Here is a 21,400-nt window from a genome sequence, read left to right as displayed (position 1 = left end):
TTCGCGGGAGTGCAGTCGCGCTCTGGAGAAGGTTGGCGGCTGGCGCGGTGACCTCTCGGGCTGTGCGCTGCTGGCGGTATACTCGGTGCTCGCTCTCCAGTCATGTCGTTGTTCCAGTGTGTGGTGAGCAGGCCTCGCTGGAGTCATAGGGGTGAGGAGTTATTAGTGGTGTGAGCGGCAGCATAGAGACTGTACATTGTGGCCTGCTGGGACTTGCTGTTCCTTTTCACATCTGGGGGTCCGTGCACTGTAATGTTTAAGGGTTCTAAAAAAAAAATGCCATGGTCCTCCAGCTACTGCTGAACTACAACCCCCAGCATGCACGAGAAGAGCCTGCAGCTGGTGAGACATGCTGGGAGTTTTAGTTATATAATGGCTAGAGAGCTTGCAATTGGTGGGACATGATGGGAGTTGTAGTTGTATAATGATTAGAGAGCCTGCAGCTGATTGGACATGCTGGGGGTTGTAGTTATATAATGGCGGGTGAGCCTGCAGCTGATTGGACATGCTGGGGGTTGTAGTCCCTCAATGGATAGAGAGCCTGCAGCTGATCGGACATGCTGGGAGTTGTAGTTATATAATGGCGGGTGAGCCTGCAGCTGGTGGGACATGCTGGGAGTTGTAGTAATATAATGTGAGCGAGCCTGCAGCTGGTGGGACATGCTGGGAGATGTAGTTATATAATGGCTAGAAAGCTTGCAATTGGTGGGACATGCAGGGAGTTGTAGTCCTTCAATGGATAGAGAGCCTGCAGCTGGTGGGACATGCTGGGAGTTGTATTTGTAAAATGGTTAGAGAGCCTGCAGCTGGATGGGCATGCTAGGAGTTGTAGTTACATAATGTTGGGCGAGCCTGCAGCTGATAGGACATGCTGGGAGTTGTAGTTACATAATGTTGGGCGAGCCTGCAGCTGATAGGACATGCTGGGAGTTGTAGTTACATAATGTTGGGCGTTGTAGTTGTATAATGAAGAGTGAGCCTGCAGCTGATAGGACATGCTGGGAGTTGTAGTTACATAATGGCGGGCGAGCCTGCAGCTGGTGGGACATGCTGGGAGTTGTAGTTATATAATGGCGGGTGAGTCTGCAGCTGATAGGACATGCTGGGAGTTGTAGTTATATAATGGCAGGTGAGTCTGCAGCTGGTGGGACATGCTGGGAGTTGTAGTTATATAATGGCGGGCGAGCCTGCAGCTGGTGGGACATGCTGGGAGTTGTAGTTATATAATGGCGGGTGAGTCTGCAGCTGGTGGGAAATTCTGGGAGTCGTAGTTTTGCAATAGGGAGAGGGACCCAGGGTGGCAAACACTACTGCATGCATAGACTGCTGTAACACAAGTTCTATTATGTGGCTGTATAATGACAATATACCTAAAGTTTTTTTGGTAGGAAAGAAACTTATTCATGTTCCTACTTAAAAGTAAATGGTCGATGTTTGTGCGGTATGATCTCTTATCCTTGGGGCCCCACATGTATGTGACCGCTCCATTCCTACCATTGCAAATGGGAGGACACAGGACTTGTGATCAGTAGTGGATCCCACTGGTCAGACCATAGTGATCACACTTGTCGGACTGGTGTGCTAACTTGAATGGAATGTCACCCTGGTTTTGAGAATCTGTACTGCAGCCTTAACTTTGTACTTTATTTGTAACTTGTATGATTTGTGATCACACAGGGTCCTGCGGATTCTCTCTGCAGAGTCTGCTGCCGTATTTTCAGTGCTTCAGAGAGGATGAACACACTTCATACGGTGATGTTGGCATGCCAGTCCCTCCTTTCGGATGCTCATTTAGTTCAGGTAAGACTTTATGACCCAAACTAGCTTCAGCATGAAGGGGTTTAAACTTAAAGGAGAAGTCCTGCTAAATTTTTTATCAAAGTATTGTATTACTCCCCCCCCCCCCCCCCCCCCCCCACACACAAAAAAAAAGTTATATGAATTCCCAATATACAATTATTACGAGAAATGCTTATAAAGTTCTTTTTTTTTTCCTGCACTTACTACTACATCAAGGCTTCACTTCCGGGATAACATGGTGATTTCACTTCCTGGATAACACGGTGATGTCACGACCCGTCTCCCAGAGCTGTGCGGGCTTTGGCTGCTGGAAAGGATGATGGCAGAGGGATGCTCAGTGTCCCTCCAGTGCCCTGTGTCTCTGTGTCCCCCTGCCATCATCCTCTCCAGCAGCCACAGCCCGCACAGCTCTGGGAGTCGGGTCGTGACATCACCATTTTATCCGGGAAGTGACATCACCATGTTATCCAGGAAGTGACATCCCCATGTTATCAGGAAGTGAAGCCTTGATGCAGTAGTAAGTGCAGGGAAAAAAGCCCTTTATAAGCATTTCCCGTAATAAGTGTATATTGCGGATTTGTATAACTTTTGGGGGACAATACAGTACTTTTTTTTTTAAAGTTTTCGCCGGGCTTCCCCTTTAATCACCAAGCCCATTTTACCAAATCTGACCTGTCGCAGTTTATGCCGTTATAGCTCCTTTATGCTTTATTGTATACTGGCGAATCTGAGATTGTGGTGATATATATAAAAAAAATAATATATATATATTTTTATTTCTTAGGGCAGCAAACTCTACTTGGGCATTAAATATTTTGACTTGTGTCTTTTTGTTTTAGTTCCCGATTTGCCTCATGTTCTCGCTGTGGCCAATGAGGAGGGTTTTGTAAGACTGTATGATACGGAGTGCCGGGATGTGCAGAGGAAGGTTGTGAAAGGTATGAGGGTACTGAGAGGAATGGGCTTATTAATGAAGGAAGGTGTAAATCTAATAGGCCTGCTTCACATGTCTGTTCCATGGAGATAATTCATAATGCAAAAATGCGTCGGCTGTCATGAGGAATTTTCGCTATCTGGTAATACAAATGTTTCTGAGCCAGATAGGAAATGGCTGTAGGACATGTTCTGCTATATAGCGGCTCAGCTGACATGTCGGATGCCTTGAATGGTTCCATTGTCAACAACTGGATCAGTTTTCTTCTATAATGGTACTACCACATTTTAGGGAGATTTTGTTTGTCCAAAGCATACATATGTAAAAAGCCCTAAGAGAACCCATTGAAGTCTGAGTGTGGTGGGGGGGGCTTGGTTCATGTTTTCTGCTTATTAATAGATGAATGCATTTCTCTCTTTAGACTGGCAGGCGCACACTAATGCAGTCTTTGACATTGCCTGGGTTCCCGGGGAACACAAGCTGGTGAGTATAGTTAACATTTTTGGTCCATTTGTGTGTTGTGTTTAGTAAGGGGTTGCATTCACATGTAAAGGTTAAGCAATCTGTTAAGGAATTGTCACCTTGCATAAAGGCCAGAATACACTTCTGCCATGTGTTTTTCACAGGTTACAGCTTCCGGAGACCAGACGGCTAAGCTGTTTGATGTGAAGGCCGGGGAGCTGCTTGGGGAATTTAAAGGACACCAATGTAGTCTGAAGTCAGTTGCTTTCTCCAAGTTTCAGAATGGTAAATCAGATTTATTCTGTGCATTAAAGGAGAAGTCCGGCAAAAAGTTGTACAAATCCCCAATATACACTTATTACGGGAAATGCTTATAAAGTTCTTTTTTCCCTGCACTTACTACTGCATCAAGGCTTCACTTCCTGCATAACATGATGTCCCTTCCTGGATAACATGGTGATGTCACGACCCGACTCCCAGAGCTGTGCGGGCTGTGGCTGCTGGAGAGGATGATGGCAGAGGGACACTGAAGGACACAGGGTTCTGGAGTGACACTGAGCATCCCCCTGCCATCATCCTCTCCAGCAGCCACAGCCCGCACAGCTCTGGGAGTTGGGTCGTGACATCACCATGTTATCCAGGAAGTGACATCATCATGTTATCCAGAAAGTGAAGCCTTGATGCAGTAGTAAATGCAGGGAAAAAAGCACTTCATAAGCATTTCCCGTAATAAGTGTATATTGGGGATTTTTATAACTTTGGGGGGGGGCAATACAATACTTTAATAAAAATTTTGCCCGACTTCTAAGGATGGACAGTGATTAAAGGGGTAGTGCGGTGGTAAAAAATTATTCACAGACTAACACACATTACAAAGTTATACAACTTTGTAATGTATGTTATATCTGTGGATGGCCCCCTTCCCCGTGTCCCACCACCCCCACCCGTGTACCCGGAAGTGTGGTGCGCTATACTCACCTGTCACGTGCCGACAACAGTCTTCTATCTTCATTCAGCGACGTCTTCTTCGGGCGGACGGCGAACATCTCCGACTGTTCCGAGTGCCGGCCGCCCTCTGCAGCGTCATCCGCGATTGGCTAAGCATAACTGTGCTCAGCCAATCGCAGCTGAGCACAGTTGTGACGCGGCAGAGGGGGGACGGGCGGCAGCGACTCGTCCGTCCGAAGATGACGTTTGGCACAAGATGGCGGACGGCCCTCGACACGGATCAGGTAATGTATAATGCACCACACTTCCGGGTACACGGGTGGGGGGACACGGGGAACAGGGCGATTCACAGGCATAACATACATTACAAAGTTGTATAACTTTGTAATGTGTGTTATTCTATGAATAATTTCTGAGCGCCACACTACCCCTTTAACCTTGCTTTGTAGTAGATGAAGTAGAGAGGGCTGTAAGATGGCCTTAAGTGAACTAGATTTTATTTTATTTTTTTCTTTCCCTTTTTCTGCCTTAGCTGTGTTCTGTACTGGAGGGCGAGACGGCAACATTATGGTGTGGGATACTCGATGCAATAAGAAAGGTAATACTTCTATACACTTACACACCTATAGCTTCCTGCCTACTCCCCAATAACAGTATGTATGGCTTTTTGCCTATTGAGGGAGTAAGGAGGTGGTTGACACCCCAAATGTCATAATTGCCAATGAAAATCATCGCAGCTAGAGTTCACTCACTCTTGGAGCTTTTTTTTATTAGAGCCTCAGACCATCATACTCTGAGCTGCACCTATTGAGTATATCTTATGAACAGAGGAAGTACTTAAAGACCTGGCATGTACCCCTCCCCCAGAATACACATACTGTGGCTTGAGAACTTTGTAAATGAAGCTTTATCTTTCAGAGTCTATTCTTTAGACATGGCAGCCAAACTGAAGTTTCCCCTGTAGGTAGATGTGATCTCTGATCCTTCAAAACACCCAGATGGATGCATACAGCCTCCTCCGAATGCTCCATGTAGACTTATGCTATATACAGCTCATATCTAGCTCATAGGTCATATTTAAAGGTGGTGTCCAGGACTTCAAAAACATGGCACTTTCTTCCAGAAACAGAATCACTCTTGTCCTCCAGTTTGTGTGTGGTAATGTAGTTCAGTTCCTTTTGAAGTGAATGGAGTAGAGTTGCAATACCATATATATCCTGAGTATAGGGGTGGTGTTTTGCTGATATAAAACAAACAAACCTGTTTTTGTAACTCCTTTATCTTCAAGTATCTTAGGAGAAATTTTATGTTGTCAAGATCTGTCTAGATATGATTTTCTGACAACATGCAATAAAAGCTTGTCTGACTGCTCAGCCCTGTTTGCTCTAAAGGGGTTTTTCCAGGATTACCGAAAATAGCACCACCCTGTCCTCAGGTTGTATGTGGTATTACAATCCGCACCCAAACTGAGGACAGGAGTGGTGCTGTTTCTAGCAGAAAGTGACCATGTTTCTCTAAGCCTGGATAACCCTTTTAAGGGAGTTGAGCTGCAATACAACACAACCTGTGACGGGATTGTGCATAGTTTTGGAAGAAAGCAGACTTGTTTAACTCTTTAAATTGGACTGAACTAAATCTAGTGATATATAACTCCCATTAAAATCATTAAAGGGAAACTATCAGCAGGTTAGATGAATCTAACCTGCAGATATCCCCCTATTGTGCACGGGGCGCTGAGTATGAAGATATGTCTCATACCTTCCTACTCTGCACCGTTACTATTTAATACAAAGTGCATGAAAATGGTGCCACGGATAAAGGTAAGAGACATGCCTTCATACTCAGCGCCCCGTGCACATTAGGGGGATATCTGGAGGTCAAGTTCCCCTTTAAGTTAGTCATGCCTCATGCTTCATCTACTTTGAGTTGATGTATGAGATTTGCATTTGATGTCTTAGATGGCTTCTACAGACAAGTGAAACAGATTACCGGGGCGCACAATGCACCAGATAAGAAAACGCCACTGAAAACTAAAAAGCGAAAGCCGGTGGCCAAAGGACTCTCCCCATGTGTGGTAAGATCTGAATGAATGTTTGCTTTGAGTGTTTAGCTGTGAGATACTTTGTGAGATCTGCTAGCAATCTAATGGGGCTCACTATGGATTCATCAACATATCATCTCATTGAAGTTTTCTTTGCATCCTTATAGGACTTCCAGCAGAGCGTGACGGTGGTGATCTTTCAAGATGAGCACACAATAATTTCAGCAGGAGCTGTGGATGGGTAAGTGATGACCTGAATGTACTGTATGAGCTAATGCTACAGCCCATCCCATCACTCATCTGCAAAGGGCACACATTATACTTCACAATCTAACATGCTAAAGTGACCCTGTACCCACAATCTCACCCCCCCCCCCCCTTCTCAAACAGCTTGTACCATCAGATAGCTGCTTTTAATCCAATATCTGTCCTGGGGTCGGTTCAGCAGGTGATGCAGGTATTGTCATAAAAAAAACTATTAAACTTGCAGCCCTGTTTCAAATTGGCATGGCCTAGAGTGTCTATGCCCTAGGATTGCAACGCCTCTACATCCCTCCTCCCTGCCCTTCTTATCACTAGGAAAGCTCCTGGGCAGGATTTTTCCTATTCTTCACCACTGCACAGGTGCCTTAACTATCCAGCTCATGTGCAGTGTTCAAACAGGTGATGAATAGGAGAAATTGTTCTAGGGGCATTCCTAATGATGATGAGGAACGGAGAGGTGGTGCAAGCCTATGGCATGGGTACTCTAGGCCATGCCAGTTTGACACAGGGCTGCAAGTTTAAAAGTTGTTTTTTAGGACAATAACTGCATCACCTGCCGAATGGATCGGAGGACAGATCTTGGATTAAAAGCAGCTATCTGACTGTAAAAGCGGTTTGGGAGGGTCAGATTGTGGGTACAGAGTCGCTTTAACATTTTTTTTTGCACTGTGCTTCATGCATTCGAAATGCTTTGCTTTTTTTGTTTTGACAGTGTTATCAAAATGTGGGACTTGAGAAAGAATTACACAGCTCATCGGCAGGACCCAATCCCTACAAGGTCTCTTCCATATCCTGGTAGCAGCACCAGAAAACTTGGTATGTAAATATTTTGTTGCTGTGAACCATGTAGGATAAAGTGATGACTTATGACTAGGATATGCCTTCACTTTATGGTCGGTAGGCATCCCATCTTGGGTCCCCCACCAGGTGTAAGAATGAAGGGTACGGGGGCAGAGTTAGCCGCAGCCATGTCCAGACGTGCCCGAGAGGAGCTCCTGCCCTGCCACTGCTTTAATCTATAATGCTGCCCTGTTCGGGCTATAACTGCTTGTTAGGATGCTGCAACTCACTGGGATCACAGTGAAATGGACTAGAGAACCTGAAAGAATATGCGTGGCCCTCTTCACAGCACAGTGCTGAGGTGCCACATGTGCACAAAGATGGCAACCTCCCGGCAGCTACAGAGGAGCAAGAACTTACCCTGGCACTAGTCTCTGCACAGCACCTGGAGGCAATTCTAATGTCAACAGCATTACCTACAGGGAAGGTCAATGAAGTGAAGCGGGACATGCTTAAGCTCCGGGATTGGTTTAAAGGGGTTATCCAGCGCTACAATAACATGGCCACTTTCTTCCAGAGACAGCCCCACTCTTGTCTCCAGCTTGGGTGGGGTTTTGCTGCTCTGTTCCATTGAAGTGAATGGAGCTTAGTTGCAAACCACACCTGAACTGGAGACAAGAGTAGTGTTGCCTCTGAAAAAAAGCCATGTTTATGTGGCACTGGATAACACCTTTAAGGAGACAGAGCAGCCATTCCCACAGCTAGAGGAAGCTTTGGCACCCTTTACCTGCCAGGATCACAGCCCTGGAGAAAGTTGCTAACTCCGGGGCTCAACTTGCCAAAGATCTAGAAAACCGTCAGCAATGGAACAATATCTGCATTCTTTGCTTACCTGAGAGAGAAAAGGGAGATTACCCCTATGCCTTTGCCAAGAGAGTTGTTTTCAGATACGCCAGGCATCTGTAACACCTCCCACTATAGTGAATGGCAATGCACTTCCCTACACCGGTTTGTGTGGATTCCCAGTGATGTGGTGTTACACTATGCGATGGGTTTATCCTTGGGCTCTTGGATTACCTGAATGGGGGATCTCTGTGTTTGAGAAGTACAGGGCCTCCCTTATGACAGTATCTACTACTCAGCTGCAGTCTGGTTGAGACAAGGAAACAGTCGTTGCCTAATGTGTGCACTAATGTATGTATGTAGTAATACCCACCATCTGAAAGGTCATTTTGGACCATACTTTACCTCTATGGAGTATGAGGAGAAAGGAACAGTACATACCCTATCTATATCTTTAGAGTAAAGAGCGTTTACATATTCTTTATGGCAGGAATCCATTCAGTAGATTAGCAATGTATTATTCCAGTGTGTTGAGAAAGAAACTGTGCTGCGCTTCTAAATCTCATACCTGGATGTATTACTTCTAACCAAAGTAAAAAAATTTTTTCTTTTCAGGCTATTCCAGCTTAGTTTTAGATTCCACTGGCAGCAGCCTGTTTGCCAGCTGTACGGATGATAATATCTATATGTTCAATGTAGCTGGATTAAGGAGTGATCCTGGTAAGTGAGAATACGTAGTTAACATATAGTGATTTTGTTCGTATATCATTGTGATGGGGTGACACCCTGTGGAGACAAATGATTATGGGCGCAGGCTCCAGCCATAGCACCCATGAATGGTAGTTATCAGGACTCCTGTATTACTGCTCATTATCCCTGCATGGAAATTTGCCACTGTACCTCTGAGCCAGTGCACCACTTTAAGCAGAGCGCGTAAGCTGAGATTCTCTCATTCCTACATACTAGAAATGAAGGGTTGTCTTAGAAAGGTATTCTGTTCAGACTTAAGGGCAGTCTGGCGAGAAAAACAAATGTTCACACTGCGGAAAACAGGCGGAAATTCGTATCGGTCAAGTCAATTCTTTGAGTGGAGAGCGGAGGCGCCCTATATTTAACAATGAGGCATTGAGAATTTCTGGGTGGAGTCTGGCGGTGATTCTGCTCCGAATTTCCACTGCAGTGTGAACGAGCCCTTACAGTTGTAAGAAAGTTGTTTTAAAGATTTGTGAATTCTATTTAAAAATCTCACGTCTTCCAGCTGCTGTATGTCCTGCAGGAAGTGGTGGATTCTTTCCTGTCTGAAAGTGCTCTCTGCTGACGCCTCTGGGCGTGACAGGAACTGCCCAGAGCAGTAGAAAATCCCCATAGAAAACCTCTCCTGGTCTAGACAGTTTCTGTCACTCCCAGAGGCGGCAGCAGAGAGCACTGTGTCAAACTGGAGAGAATCCACCACTTCCTGCAGGACAAACTGCAGGTGATGAGTACTAGAACACTGAAGATTTTTTTACATATAAGTAATTTTCAAATTTATATCACTTTAAGTTGATTAGAAGAAAAAAAAATTTGCGAGAGTTCCGTTTAATATGTTCCTGCGTTGGCACAGAACATAACAAACAGCCTATTCTTACCTCTCTGTACTCCTCTGGTGTCATCAGCCCCCAACTGAATGATCCTGCCTCCACTTCTGAGACTGACTCGTCTGGCAGGGACAGCCCGCTCAACCAACCACTGGTTGCGGGGCTGTCCCATCTCAGTCAGTGATTGGCTTAGCAGGCTGTCACTGCCAGACAAGTCAGTCTCGGATGAGGAGGTGTGATCGTTCAGTCGGAGGCCGATGGCGACACCGGAGTAGTGCAGAGAGGTAAGAATAGACTGGTACATTCTGCTCCAAAGCAACATTTTAAAAGTTAATTCTGAGTGGTATACTCCAAGAATTTTGGTTAGTCATCTGTCGGGGTCTCTGCACTTACACCCTCATAGATCAAAACTTCTTATGTAAAAATGTAAGTTTTGTGAATGTGATGCTGTGATTCACTGCATTCCCAGTGTTTAGCAGCAGGGGTCAGAATCATCCCCATGAATGCTACAATGGGCTTGCACTGAGTGCACAAGGAAGTGTTGTCTTGCCTCTCAATTTGAGGTCAAGCTGGTACAAGAGGTTTGAGTGGAATTCACAGCTCTCTGCTTCTTATGTGGAGCTGAACACATTGGAAGATTTATTGCATTGCAGGAATTCCTTCTCCTGGGAGAGCTGCGGTGTGCCCTGGTTACCGGCTTTATTTATAGATGGTCTCTCCCCTTTCACAACTCATTTTACCGCGGCCCATCAACTGCTGTTAGGTAGATGTAAACACATGTAGTCTAATGGGCCGGTAACCATAACTGAGCAGAGCTAGTTGTAATGAAATATGTCTGCGGAGATGTGAGAGGGCGGCCAGCACCTAGTTCTGTAATTCTGTAACCCTGCCAGGTAATGTCATCTGACCAACTTCATGCATTTTCTCTTTTCATCAGTCTCTGTGTTCAGCGGCCATCACAATTCCACCTTTTATATAAAGTCCAGCCTCAGTCCTGATGGTCAGTTTCTTCTTAGTGGCTCCAGTGACCACAATGCTTATATCTGGCAGGTAAGTGGCTTTCTGTATGGTATCAGACAAATGCAGGTAAAGGTTTCATCTGGAGGTTTTCACATCCATCCAAGCAGGTTACATTCATTCTCATAGTAATTGAAAAGGATTGTCTGGTTTAGTGAAGTATCTATCTTTATAATGAAATTTAAAAAAAATAAGTTTGACAGGAACATGCCAAAAATTTAGGGATTTAGGTGTTTAAACCCAACCCCACCCAACTAAGAAAAATTGACATTCCAGTAACATGGCTAAATCCTTTTTTTTTTTTTTTTTTTTTTTTTTTTTTCATGAACAGAACACTTTTTATAATGTCACTTGAAACAACTTTGCAGAAATCGATAGTACAGGTGATTTTTAAGAATAGGTTTTATTATGCAAAAGAGCTTCCTTCTGTACTGACAAGGCTGTTTTTCCGCCCTCCCCCTTGACTACTTAAGACAGGTTTGCTGTGTCCATTATAACCTACAGAGGGGGATGGAGCCGAGAGGGATGAGTGAGGAGGGCAAGGAGAGAACCAGCCTGTGCAGTTTGTAGAATAGGAGCCAGTACAGCACGACAATCTGCAATATTACCTCACCAAGTTGCCAGACGAGCACTGAGCAGTCTGACCTATGAATTCTGCGTTTTCTGTGGCCAGTCAGTTTCCAAATAGCAGGTCTGGTTCTCTCCTCTCCCTGCTCACTCATCCCCCTCAGTCTCTTTCCCTTTCATAGGTTATAATGGACACAGCAGAACTCATCTTCACTTTGCTTTTAGAAGACAGTCTTGTCAGTACAGAAAGAGGCTCTTTTGCCTAATAAAACCTATTATAAATTTTTTTTTATAATTGCTTGTACTACTGATTTCTGCAAAGTTGTGTTTAAATGATAGCTACACTTTAAGTTATTATGGAAACCTGAGGCTTATAAGTGCTCTTATCCAACATGCAATGGATCCATTGGTGCTGTGTAGAGCATCATGCTGGGAAATGTATCTGTGGTGTAAATGCTACCTAATAGGAGTTAGATGTATTTTTATCTAAATACTTTTGGCAAATGCTGCAGATATTTTCTATAGAACAGAGACTGTCAGGCTGTATATCTTAATGCCCTAGTAAAAGCTATGAACCATACTGGAGGTATCCCAACCAGCTAGATGTGCGATCCCAACTAGACTGTAAAAGTCAGGTCCCTGAGGTCCGCCAGGACTATATACACTAGATAAAGTCCTACAAACTTCAGAAAAGAGTGTAATGGAATTAATCATAATTCATAAAAATGGAGTCACAAGGTTCCCCTCCCTGCCCCCCTTAACGTGACACATGTGGAGGATGAATGGACGTCTGTTGTGGTGTATGAGCTCAGAGCAGCTGGACGGGCTGGAGTCTCGGCCCCCTAATGTGGCTCTGTCAGCGCAGAGTGAAAGTGAGCGTGTCTGTCAGCTGAGGAGCAGACGCCGCTTCCTCTCGGTCACGCGGGTCTGTAACTATGCAAGAACCTTTCCCCCCCCCCCTCTTCTTTACTTTATCTGCTACATGGCCGTAATGGAAAGAAGCAAATTATTACCTCTTCACTGAAAAGATCATGTGACCACAGATGTGAATGATCCTTCTGTACTTTAGAGGGTGCTGTTTAGTCAGTAATTGTACCAGATAAATACAGATGTATAACTTTTTTAAGCAGTTTCTCAATGTTCCCAACTTGGGCTCTTAATCTGTTGCAAGACTACTCCCATTAAACTCATTGGTGCACGACTAGGTACTGGCGTGTGGCTTTTCACCTCTAATTTACTTACACAAGAGTGCACACTATCTGCACGCTTATATTTGCTGCTTCATATCTGATAGCTCGGTTACTGTAAGTGTTATGCTGAACAATGAAGATTTGCATATTATGGGTGGTTAGGTTTGGGTGCATTGAGGCTTCCTGTTCGCATTGGTTGTGGTTAGCTTTTCAGCTTGTATTTTGCAGCAAAAAAAAGTACTTTATGATTAAGATCTTGCTGTAGCTGTGCAAGAGCTCTGAATCTTACATCTTGCCTTAGGTTTGGCATACAAGTGCATAGACTCGCACGTAACCTGCATGTCTTTATAAGAGATGCAGTGTATGTAATGTTAGATTTCTATAGTAAATTACCCTACAGTGATCTGTTCCTGCAGTCTTTCACAATCTGAAGATTAAATAGAGAAGTCCCTCCAATTAAAAAAAAAAAAAAAAAAAAAAAAAGGCCAGGAAGCCAGGGGGCTGCAGAAAAATAAGCTATACTTGCCTATTCACATGCCCCTCAGCACCGCTCCTGGGTCCTGTTGACAGCAATCGGTGACTTCCAGCTGCAATGTCACAACCAGGCTCAATGATTGCCTGCTCAGCCAATCGTGACTGAGGCTGGACACCCTGACATTATAGCTGGAAGAGCCAGTTATGTGGCGTACCCGGTTTCCAGCTGACAATTACTTCTGGTGGCTGTCAATGGGACCCTGGAGCGGCGCAGCAGAGGCACGGATATGGGTGAGTTTAGGTGGTTTATTTTCCAGCACCCCCAGCTACCACATTCCCATAACCCACCCCCCGCCTTCATCCCCTTTTCATTGCTAAAATTTATCACTGTGATTCTAAGACTTGTTGTATCTACCATGATCTAGCCATTAGAGTGGTTCTAGCTTTTCATAGCACCTGGAGCGGAGCAGCACAAAATCTGAAGCCAGCAGCCGGACAGCAAGGTGACAGCCGATTGCAACGAAGCGCTTTGCTTAGTTAAGACTATATATGCTCATCACTAGTAGCCATCACTAGAATTATATTAGGTGATGTGTAACTGGCAGAGTTTCATATATTCTGCTATACTACTGATACATGTGACCCAGCTACTCAACTTTTAACTTTTTTGCTTTCCCTGCCTCTTAGGTGTCCAAACCCTACGCTGCTCCTATAATGCTTCAGGGGCACAGCCAAGAAGTCACCTCTGTCACGTGGTCTCCTACTGATTTCTCCAAGGTTTGTTCTAGAAATACATTTTGTACTATTAAGACAACAAGGTCAAACTCCTGGAAGCCTAGAAATTACAGCGGGTGGCTGTAACATCCAACAAACTTACCTATTCTATATAGGGGTGCTATAGAATTCTCTCTGGTTGTATTTACATGTATGATGATTTCCCCCCAGGCTTGAACTTGATAGGATTAATGTAGTTTTGTACCTTGATTTGCCCTTGCCTTGGTTTGTAAGATTAAATCCGTACCCTGCAGATTGTTACCTGCTCCGATGATAACACAGTAAGAGTCTGGAGACTGAAGAGGAGCGGCGGTGAGGGCGTGGAAGAGGAAAATGTGCAGAGAGTGGGATGGACTTGTCCAAAGAAGGTGGAACTACCAAGTACAGGTGAGTGCGCACCTTCCTACAATATCATTTCATGGAGAAGAAATCTGTGGCTCTCCAGCTGCTGAGATTATCTGCTTGATGGAAGTTTAGTTATACACCAGCTGGATAGCCACATGTCAGACACTACTGATATAAGCTTGAGGCTACCCGAGGGTCAGGCACACATCACTTTAGGTAAATGCATGACTTGGCAAATGCCCATGTCTGCTCTTCACCTGTCTTGGAGGGAAGCACTTTGTAACTTACTCCCATGTACAACTCTGCAAGGTGCTTGTGTTTTGTTTTTGTCTTTAACAGTTCTCTAGTATATAGAAGCACAGATTATTTAATACATGGTATAAGTGTGCAGTAAGTAATGCAGTGTATATGCCAATGTAACATTTGGTAGAATATTCCACAATATGGAACTAAGACTTCAGGAACTATACAGTATAATTTGCAGCTTATTGTCATCATGTCAATGACTTTGAAGCTGTAAACCAGGGATGGAGAACCTGCAGTCTCCCAACTGTTGTAAAACTACAATTTCAGTCATGTCTGGATAGCTTTGAGTTATAATAGGGATTGTAGTTTTGCAACAAAGGGATTGTGCTACAATGGTACATACAGTACTGTTACACCCCTGTATGCCAATGAACGCTTTCCCCAAACACCATACTTTATGCATTATTAAGGGCCAGTTTACACAGAGCAAAAGTGGCAGAATTCCTCCTGCATGAGTGTTCCACAGTGTGTGTATGGTAGGGATCGTGCGCCTCCACTTCCGTCGCTCTCTGCTCAAAGAGAGCGACTGAATCGCAGGCACGCAAGCCCTCCTATAGGGGCACTGATGCAGGTGGAATTCTGCTGCTTTGGCTCCGTGCAAACTGACACTAAGCTTGGTTTTCCCTTTGCTGCTCTCTAATTTAAAACACTCCAACACCGCTAGAGGTGAAGACTCTCCAAAATATCTTGTCAACTGTTCATTCGAATCCCTACAGTGGGGAACTATGTTAAAGGGGTGCTTGGGCAAAAATCTTTCTGTCAAATGAACTAGTTTCAGGAAGGTATATAGATTTGTAATTTACTTCTATGAAAATCTCCAGTGTTTGCAGTACTTACAAGCTGCTGTATGTCCTGCAGGAAGTGGTGTATTCTTTGCAGTCTGACACAGTGCTCTCTGCTGCCACCTCTGTCCATGTCAGGAACTGTCCAGAGCAGGGGAGGTTTTCTATGAGGATTTGCTACTGCTCCGGACAGTTCCTGACATGGACAGAGGTGGCAGCAGACTGGAAGGAATACACCACTTCCTGCAGCACGTGCAGCCGCTCTTAAGTACTGGAAGACTGGACCTTTTTCAAATAGAAATAAATTACAAATCTATATAACTTTCTGACAACTGTTGATGTGAAAGATTTGTGCTGGACAACCCCTTTAAGTAGTGGCTGTATATTTTTGATTATATTGCCTAGAAAACCAGCCTAAATCTAATGCACATTGCTATGTGTAAGCTAAAAGCTGCCTTTGCTGTCTTTTAAATGTTTTATTTTAACATGAGAATTGAGGAAACATACAGGACGTATACTACATTAGATAGCAGTAATCTCATTGTGACATGGTGGTTTAAAGGGGTTATCCAGCGCTACAAGAACACGCCCACTTTTCCCCTCTTGTCTCCAGTTTGGGGGGGGGGGGGGGGGTTTGAAACTCTGTTCCAAGTAAATGGCGCTTAAAGGGGTTGTCCGGCGAAAAACAATTATTCACAGAATAACACACATTACAAAGTTATACAACTTTGTAATGTATGTTATGTCTGTGAATGGCCCCCTTCCCCGTGTTTCCCCCCACCCACGCTAGACCCGGAAGTGTGGTGCATTATACTCACCGCATGTCGTGTCGTCCACGGTCTCCGATCGTCAGCAGTGACGTCTTCTTCGGGAGCTTGGCGGATCTTCCCGAGTGCCGGCCGCCCTCTGCAGCGTCATCCGAAGCTCAGCCGCGATTGGCTGAGCATAACTGTGCTCAGCCAATCGCGGCTGAGCGGCTGATGACGCGGCCACGTCATCAGCTGCTCAGCCGCGATTGGCTGAGCACAGTTATGCTCAGCCAATCGCGGCTGAGCTTCGGATGACGCTGCAGAGGGCGGCCGGCACTCGGGAAGATCCGCCAAGCTCCCGAAGAAGACGTCACTGCTGACGATCGGAGACCGTGGTCGGCACGCGACAGGTAATGTATAGCGCACCACACTTCCGGGTACACGGGTGGGGGTGGTGGGACACGGGGAAGGGGGCCATTCACAGACATAACATACATTACAAAGTTGTATAACTTTGTAATGTGTGTTATTCTGTGAATAATTGTTTTTCGCCGGACAACCCCTTTAATTGCAAACCGCACCTGAACTGGAGACAACAGTAGGGGGAAAAGTGGCCATGTTTTTGTAGCGCTGCATCACCCCTTTAAAGCCTTTACTGTTTTGTAATGCAAACAATATGGTGGTAAAAAAATATTTACTTCCATTTCAGCCGCTGTTCTCAGCACACCTGCAAAATCCCCCATGGTCCAAAGCCCTCAGATTATGGCTTCACCAACGCCAGCCACCTGTGCCCCAAGTTATACTGGGGACCTTCCGATGTCTTCAAGCACGCCAACATCCCCTTTCATGCCCTTCTCTAAACTGTTCACCCCCAAGAGGCCGAAAGCCGAGGCCTCCACCACATCTCCCAGACAGCAGTCTACTTCTAAGGTGACCATTAAAAACTGGGTCACCCGTACACCTAAGTCACTCACACCGGCCCCCAAAACCCCATCCCCAAGGAAAGCCTTTACTCCCATTGAGCAGTACCCCGCAGCTTCTGACTCCAGAGCACCTCCCACTTATGAGAAGAGGGCGAAGAGGCGTCTGGAGACCAGCAGCGAGAAAACGGAACACGAATGTTTCAGTCGTTGTAACTGCGTCACAGAGCTGGAACCGGGCATGAAGAAGACCAAGCTGGACCTGGAGCTGTGCTCAGTGGATAAGGATGACGGGTGTCTACAGCTAGCAGATCTGAGCAAGGATGGTGTAGAGACCCCTGCTTCTATACAATCCATAGATGTCCCCGATGGTTCCAATAAATCACCAGGTGTTGTAGAATCTGGACCACAAGACAAAGAAAACACACCCGAGAAAAACTGGCTGTCTGCACTGGGGAGCAAGAAGAAGTCCGATAAGTCCTCAACACATTGCAAAGTAACAAACAGCCCCTCGTCGAGTGTCGGCAGCGCTAAGAAGACCCCTGCAAGATGCAAAACAAACTCTCCTGTATCTGTAAGTATTTCTTGTAATGTGTTGAGGCCTCTTAAAGGAGTACTCCAGCGAAAAAGGATTTTTTTTTTTGGTTGGTTTTAGGTTTCAGAAAGTTATGTAGATTTGTAATTTACTTCTATTAAAAATCTCTAGTGTTCCAGTACTTGTCAGCTGCTGTATGTCCTGTTGGAAATGTTGTCTTCCTTTCAGTCTTACAGTCCTCTCTGCTGTCACCTGTCCACAGCAGTAGCAAATCCCCATAGAAAACCTCTCCTGCCCTTGGACAGTTCCTGACATGAACAGAGGTGGCAGCAGAGAGCATTGTGTCAGACTGGAAATAATACACCACTTCCTGCAGGACCTACAGCAGCTGATAAGTACTGGAAGACTTGAAATGTTCCACCCACCACATGTTCTGTTTTGTGCATAGGAATTATTCTCTGTGTATATGGAGCCTCCTGTATTTGTCTGTTTTTCATGTGTCGTTTCTTTGCTTTCCAACAGACTCCAACACCAGGATCCTCACGGAAGATTTCCATGTACTTCCATAGGAAGCCTACAGAGTAACCCCGCTGCCTGTCATGAAACCATGAAAATGACTTAGAATAATGCTGGTCTTGCACAATTCTCTGTACAGCTGTGTTTTGTGGACTAGCAAAGAATCGGCATAAGCTAATATGAAGATTGGTCACTGGCATTATCATATTGGATATTATATATCTACCCATGATCCTCTAGTCATTGGTTGTGTCTGGTGTCTCCACAATTGGCATCAAATCATAACTTAGATACTTAGAGAGATTGCATGGTGGAGATGTAGTCATCCCCTAACCCAAGGGTAGGGCACCTTGGCTCTGCAGCTGTTGCAAAACTATAACTCCCATCATGCCTGGACAGCTAAAGCTTTGGCTGTCCAGGCACAGCTGGAGAGCCAAGCTGCCCTAACCCGTATCTCTCTAGCTATTGGGAAACTACAATGCCCAGCATGCCGGCTGTTGGGGGCATACTGCAAGTTGGAATTTCCCAATACAGGTTTCAAAACATTATAACTATGCTAAGAAAAATCAGATTTGTGTGCTTTGTTTTGTTGCAGCACTTTTACACATCATAGACACTAACAAGGTTTTTCCATCTTGTCTGACATCTACAGCCGAGCCACTGGAGTAAGACTGAATTGCTATAGAGCAAAGTTATTGTTTTAAAGTTTTTTTGTTTTTTTCCCTCTGAAGTTTTATCGAGTTTTTACATCTGTTTTTATCTTGGTTTTAAAGTCGACTGCCGTTGTAGAATTCTCCCTAGAATTCTGAATGTTATTTATTTCTGGCTCCTGGTTATAGAGTTCTGTTCATGTCATGTTAACTATTTCAATGTAATTAGTTGTAAATACAAAGGTTCTACAAATATCGCCTGTCTGTTCTTCATTCAAGTTTATGTTCAAAAGTAAATAAGTCAAAGCAGAATGTGGTGGCGTCCTCCAGAATTACAAGAATGTAAAAAAGGGAAAGTGACAAAAGTAGGTAACATATTCTTGTTCTTAAAGGGGTATTCCCATTTTATCTACCTGTAGGACTCGTCAGGATAGAGGTCTGTCAGTAAGTTTGTGCTGTCCTATCTCAGGGTAGTATAAACTAGTGAAAGAGAAGCTGAACAGAATGATGTATCACTTACATTGTTCTGTGCAGCTGATTCTGAAATATCCTCTGGAATAACATGCACAATTAGTAGTCCTCTCCATTATGTGCATGAGCCCAGTAGTCCTGAATATTCATGAGAAGCAGAAGACTCCGACCACCAGTCAGCTGTCATTCAGCAGCTGGGGGGCAGGGGGTGTGGCAGGAGTCCTAGTCTCCTGCATATTAGGAGAACGACTGTATAGAATGACATAAGTAATACACCGATCTGTTCACCATTTCTGTCACTAGTTTGTGCTGCCCTCATTCAAGGCCTCATACACCTAGTGACAGAATCCCTTTAAACATCTTTGCAGATGCAAACTTGTCTCTTTCTCCCGATAAGCTGATCTTTCCCTCCCATTGTTGAAGGCACAAATACATAATACACACACACACACACACACACACACACACACTATACATCTGTCCCACCACTGCTTTTGCAGCAGAGCGGTGACCGGTAACCTAGACAACAATTTCATTTACAATGGAAAGAGCAGCATATCAGGAGAGTGAGAGAAGTTTAAATTAATGTATTTGTAAAAAAATGTAACTTGATGAGGATAGATGAGAGTACCCATCAAATCCTCATACTTACAGTATATGCTTCAGATATGAACAGAGAATATATCTAATTCAGTACAGTAAAGCAAAACTCAAACTCTATTACAAACTGTTAGGTCACATGACTGACTACACGTAGGTAGTCTGTTGCTATGGCAACCTGCTACACAAATACTCTTCTACCACCTAAATTACGCCTCCACATACACACTGCCTTTGTATATGAGAGCTTTCTTGCCTCTGTTGTATCATGACTAGAGATGAGCGAACCTGGAGCATGCTCGAGTTGATCCGAATCCGAACTTTTGGCATTTGATTAGCGGTGGCTGCTGAACTTGGATAAAGCTCTAAGGCTATGTGGAAAACATGGATATAGTCATTGGCTGTATCCATGTTTTCCAGACAACCTTATAGCTTTATCCAAGTTCAGCAGCCCCTGCTAATCAAATGCCGAACGTTCGGGTTTGGATCGACTTGAACCCGGTTCGCTTATCTCTAATCATGACGTTTCTTGTAGTCACCTGACGTTCTAATGTTGTGGGATGTCAGCTGTCTCCTACATAGTGCACAGGTCAGGTGGTAAAGCTTAGAAATATAAGCTGGCCTTTCTATAAGTTCATCCAATTACATCAGAGTGCCAATGTATGTATAAAAGGAGATTAAGGATTGGAACGCAAGTACTTACTGGTAATAATATATATACCTAGGGGCAGTGTACAAAAGATATGATCATGATTTGTGAATTAATGTGAGCATCGGTATAGAATTATCCCAGAAATATAAAATTGTATAAAGTGAAGTGATTGCTGCCAGTGGATGGCGGATATTTATATCCCTTCTTATTGGCAGGTTTCTACTAGTATACCAGATGGTTAAAGTTTTGTGAAATGTGGTTTATTACACGACAACACTGGGCTCCTATTCAGCCGTGGATACGATTGCTCTCGTGAGCTGCTTGGGCCATGTAACAGACCTCAACCTGTAAGGGTGTGTTCTCATGTTCAGGTTCTAGGAAGCCAAAGCTGGGAATGGATGTTTAATTTTGCCTGTCCTCCATTTGCAATCAGTTTCTGTTATCTGCACCTTAACGGTGCGTTCATACATGCTGATGTCATGGCGCAGATTTGAAGTTGTAGGTTCAAAGCAAATCTGCTGCAAATGTTGTACGAGTGAAGTCACTTTAAAGATTTGACACCTTGTCCTGGGAAGATAGATGTCAGTGATAGCCGGGGAACTGCTGCAACTGTAAGCATCGGAGCCGCGCTTTGTTGCTGACCATTAACCTAATACATACTGCATTCGGCACGACTGCAGCATCTATGGGACTTCAGACAGAGAATTCTCCCTCTGTTGAGGAAGAATTCTCTGTCTGGTAACTATTGGGGCTCCGCGATATGATTGTAGAGTCCCAATGAAATCTTCAGGCTTTGGTGTCCTGGCTACTGAGGTTCTCTGTCCCTGCCAATGTTAGTAGCTTCTAAAAGCGACAGGGGGGCAGAGCTATTGGAAGGATGGCTGACCCTTTTTGGCCTGTGTGTGTGCTGAAATAAAAGGCATGGTTATTAGGACTAGTGCAAGAGGGGGATTCCTGCAAAGAGGCAATGCCGATTTCCATGTCCTGTTTGAAAACATCACTCCCATTGATTTCCATGGGAAATGGTGTGAAACACAAAAGAGTGACATCACTACTTTTCATTTTAACCCTTGAAGTTCCCTGGCACAGTACTTAGTGACACTGTTCCCCCCCCTCCCCCTTTTTGCATTCTGATTTTTCAGATGGGTAAATTTAGCAGTTTTCATACCTTATTTTATATCATACGTCGTGGTGCTTGTTCAA

At 44.6% G+C, this 21,400-nt stretch overlaps 1 protein-coding gene across 1 annotated transcript; it reads left to right on the top strand.

The window, feature by feature from the left end:
• Positions 1 to 18: 18 nt before the first annotated feature.
• DTL (denticleless E3 ubiquitin protein ligase homolog) lies at positions 19 to 18,217 on the top strand. Its single transcript, XM_069954238.1, has 15 exons — positions 19 to 151; positions 1,678 to 1,800; positions 2,640 to 2,738; positions 3,156 to 3,217; positions 3,361 to 3,481; positions 4,677 to 4,742; positions 6,103 to 6,218; positions 6,353 to 6,426; positions 7,162 to 7,265; positions 8,688 to 8,792; positions 10,587 to 10,699; positions 13,585 to 13,674; positions 13,926 to 14,058; positions 16,563 to 17,347; positions 17,831 to 18,217. Exons 1-15 carry the CDS (start codon positions 103 to 105, stop codon positions 17,891 to 17,893), a joined length of 2,103 nt encoding a protein of 700 aa, XP_069810339.1. The 5' UTR covers positions 19 to 102; the 3' UTR covers positions 17,894 to 18,217.
• The last annotated feature ends 3,183 nt before the right edge of the window (positions 18,218 to 21,400 follow it).

Source organism: Dendropsophus ebraccatus, chromosome 15, assembly GCF_027789765.1.
Source record: "Dendropsophus ebraccatus isolate aDenEbr1 chromosome 15, aDenEbr1.pat, whole genome shotgun sequence".
NCBI lineage: Eukaryota > Metazoa > Chordata > Amphibia > Anura > Hylidae > Dendropsophus > Dendropsophus ebraccatus.
The sequence above is the reverse complement of the archived record's forward strand: the minus strand, read 5'-3'. Positions and strand labels throughout refer to the sequence as shown.

Excerpts from the sequence above, each read along its gene's own strand:
- DTL (XM_069954238.1), top strand. The coding sequence starts at position 103 with ATGTCGTTGTTCCAGTGTGTGGTGAGCAGGCCTCGCTGGAGTCATAGG. Across the intron at positions 3,218-3,360 it reads TTCCCGGGGAACACAAGCTG|GTTACAGCTTCCGGAGACCA; the intron begins GTGAGTATAGTT and ends TGTTTTTCACAG. Across the intron at positions 17,348-17,830 it reads AAACAAACTCTCCTGTATCT|ACTCCAACACCAGGATCCTC; the intron begins GTAAGTATTTCT and ends GCTTTCCAACAG.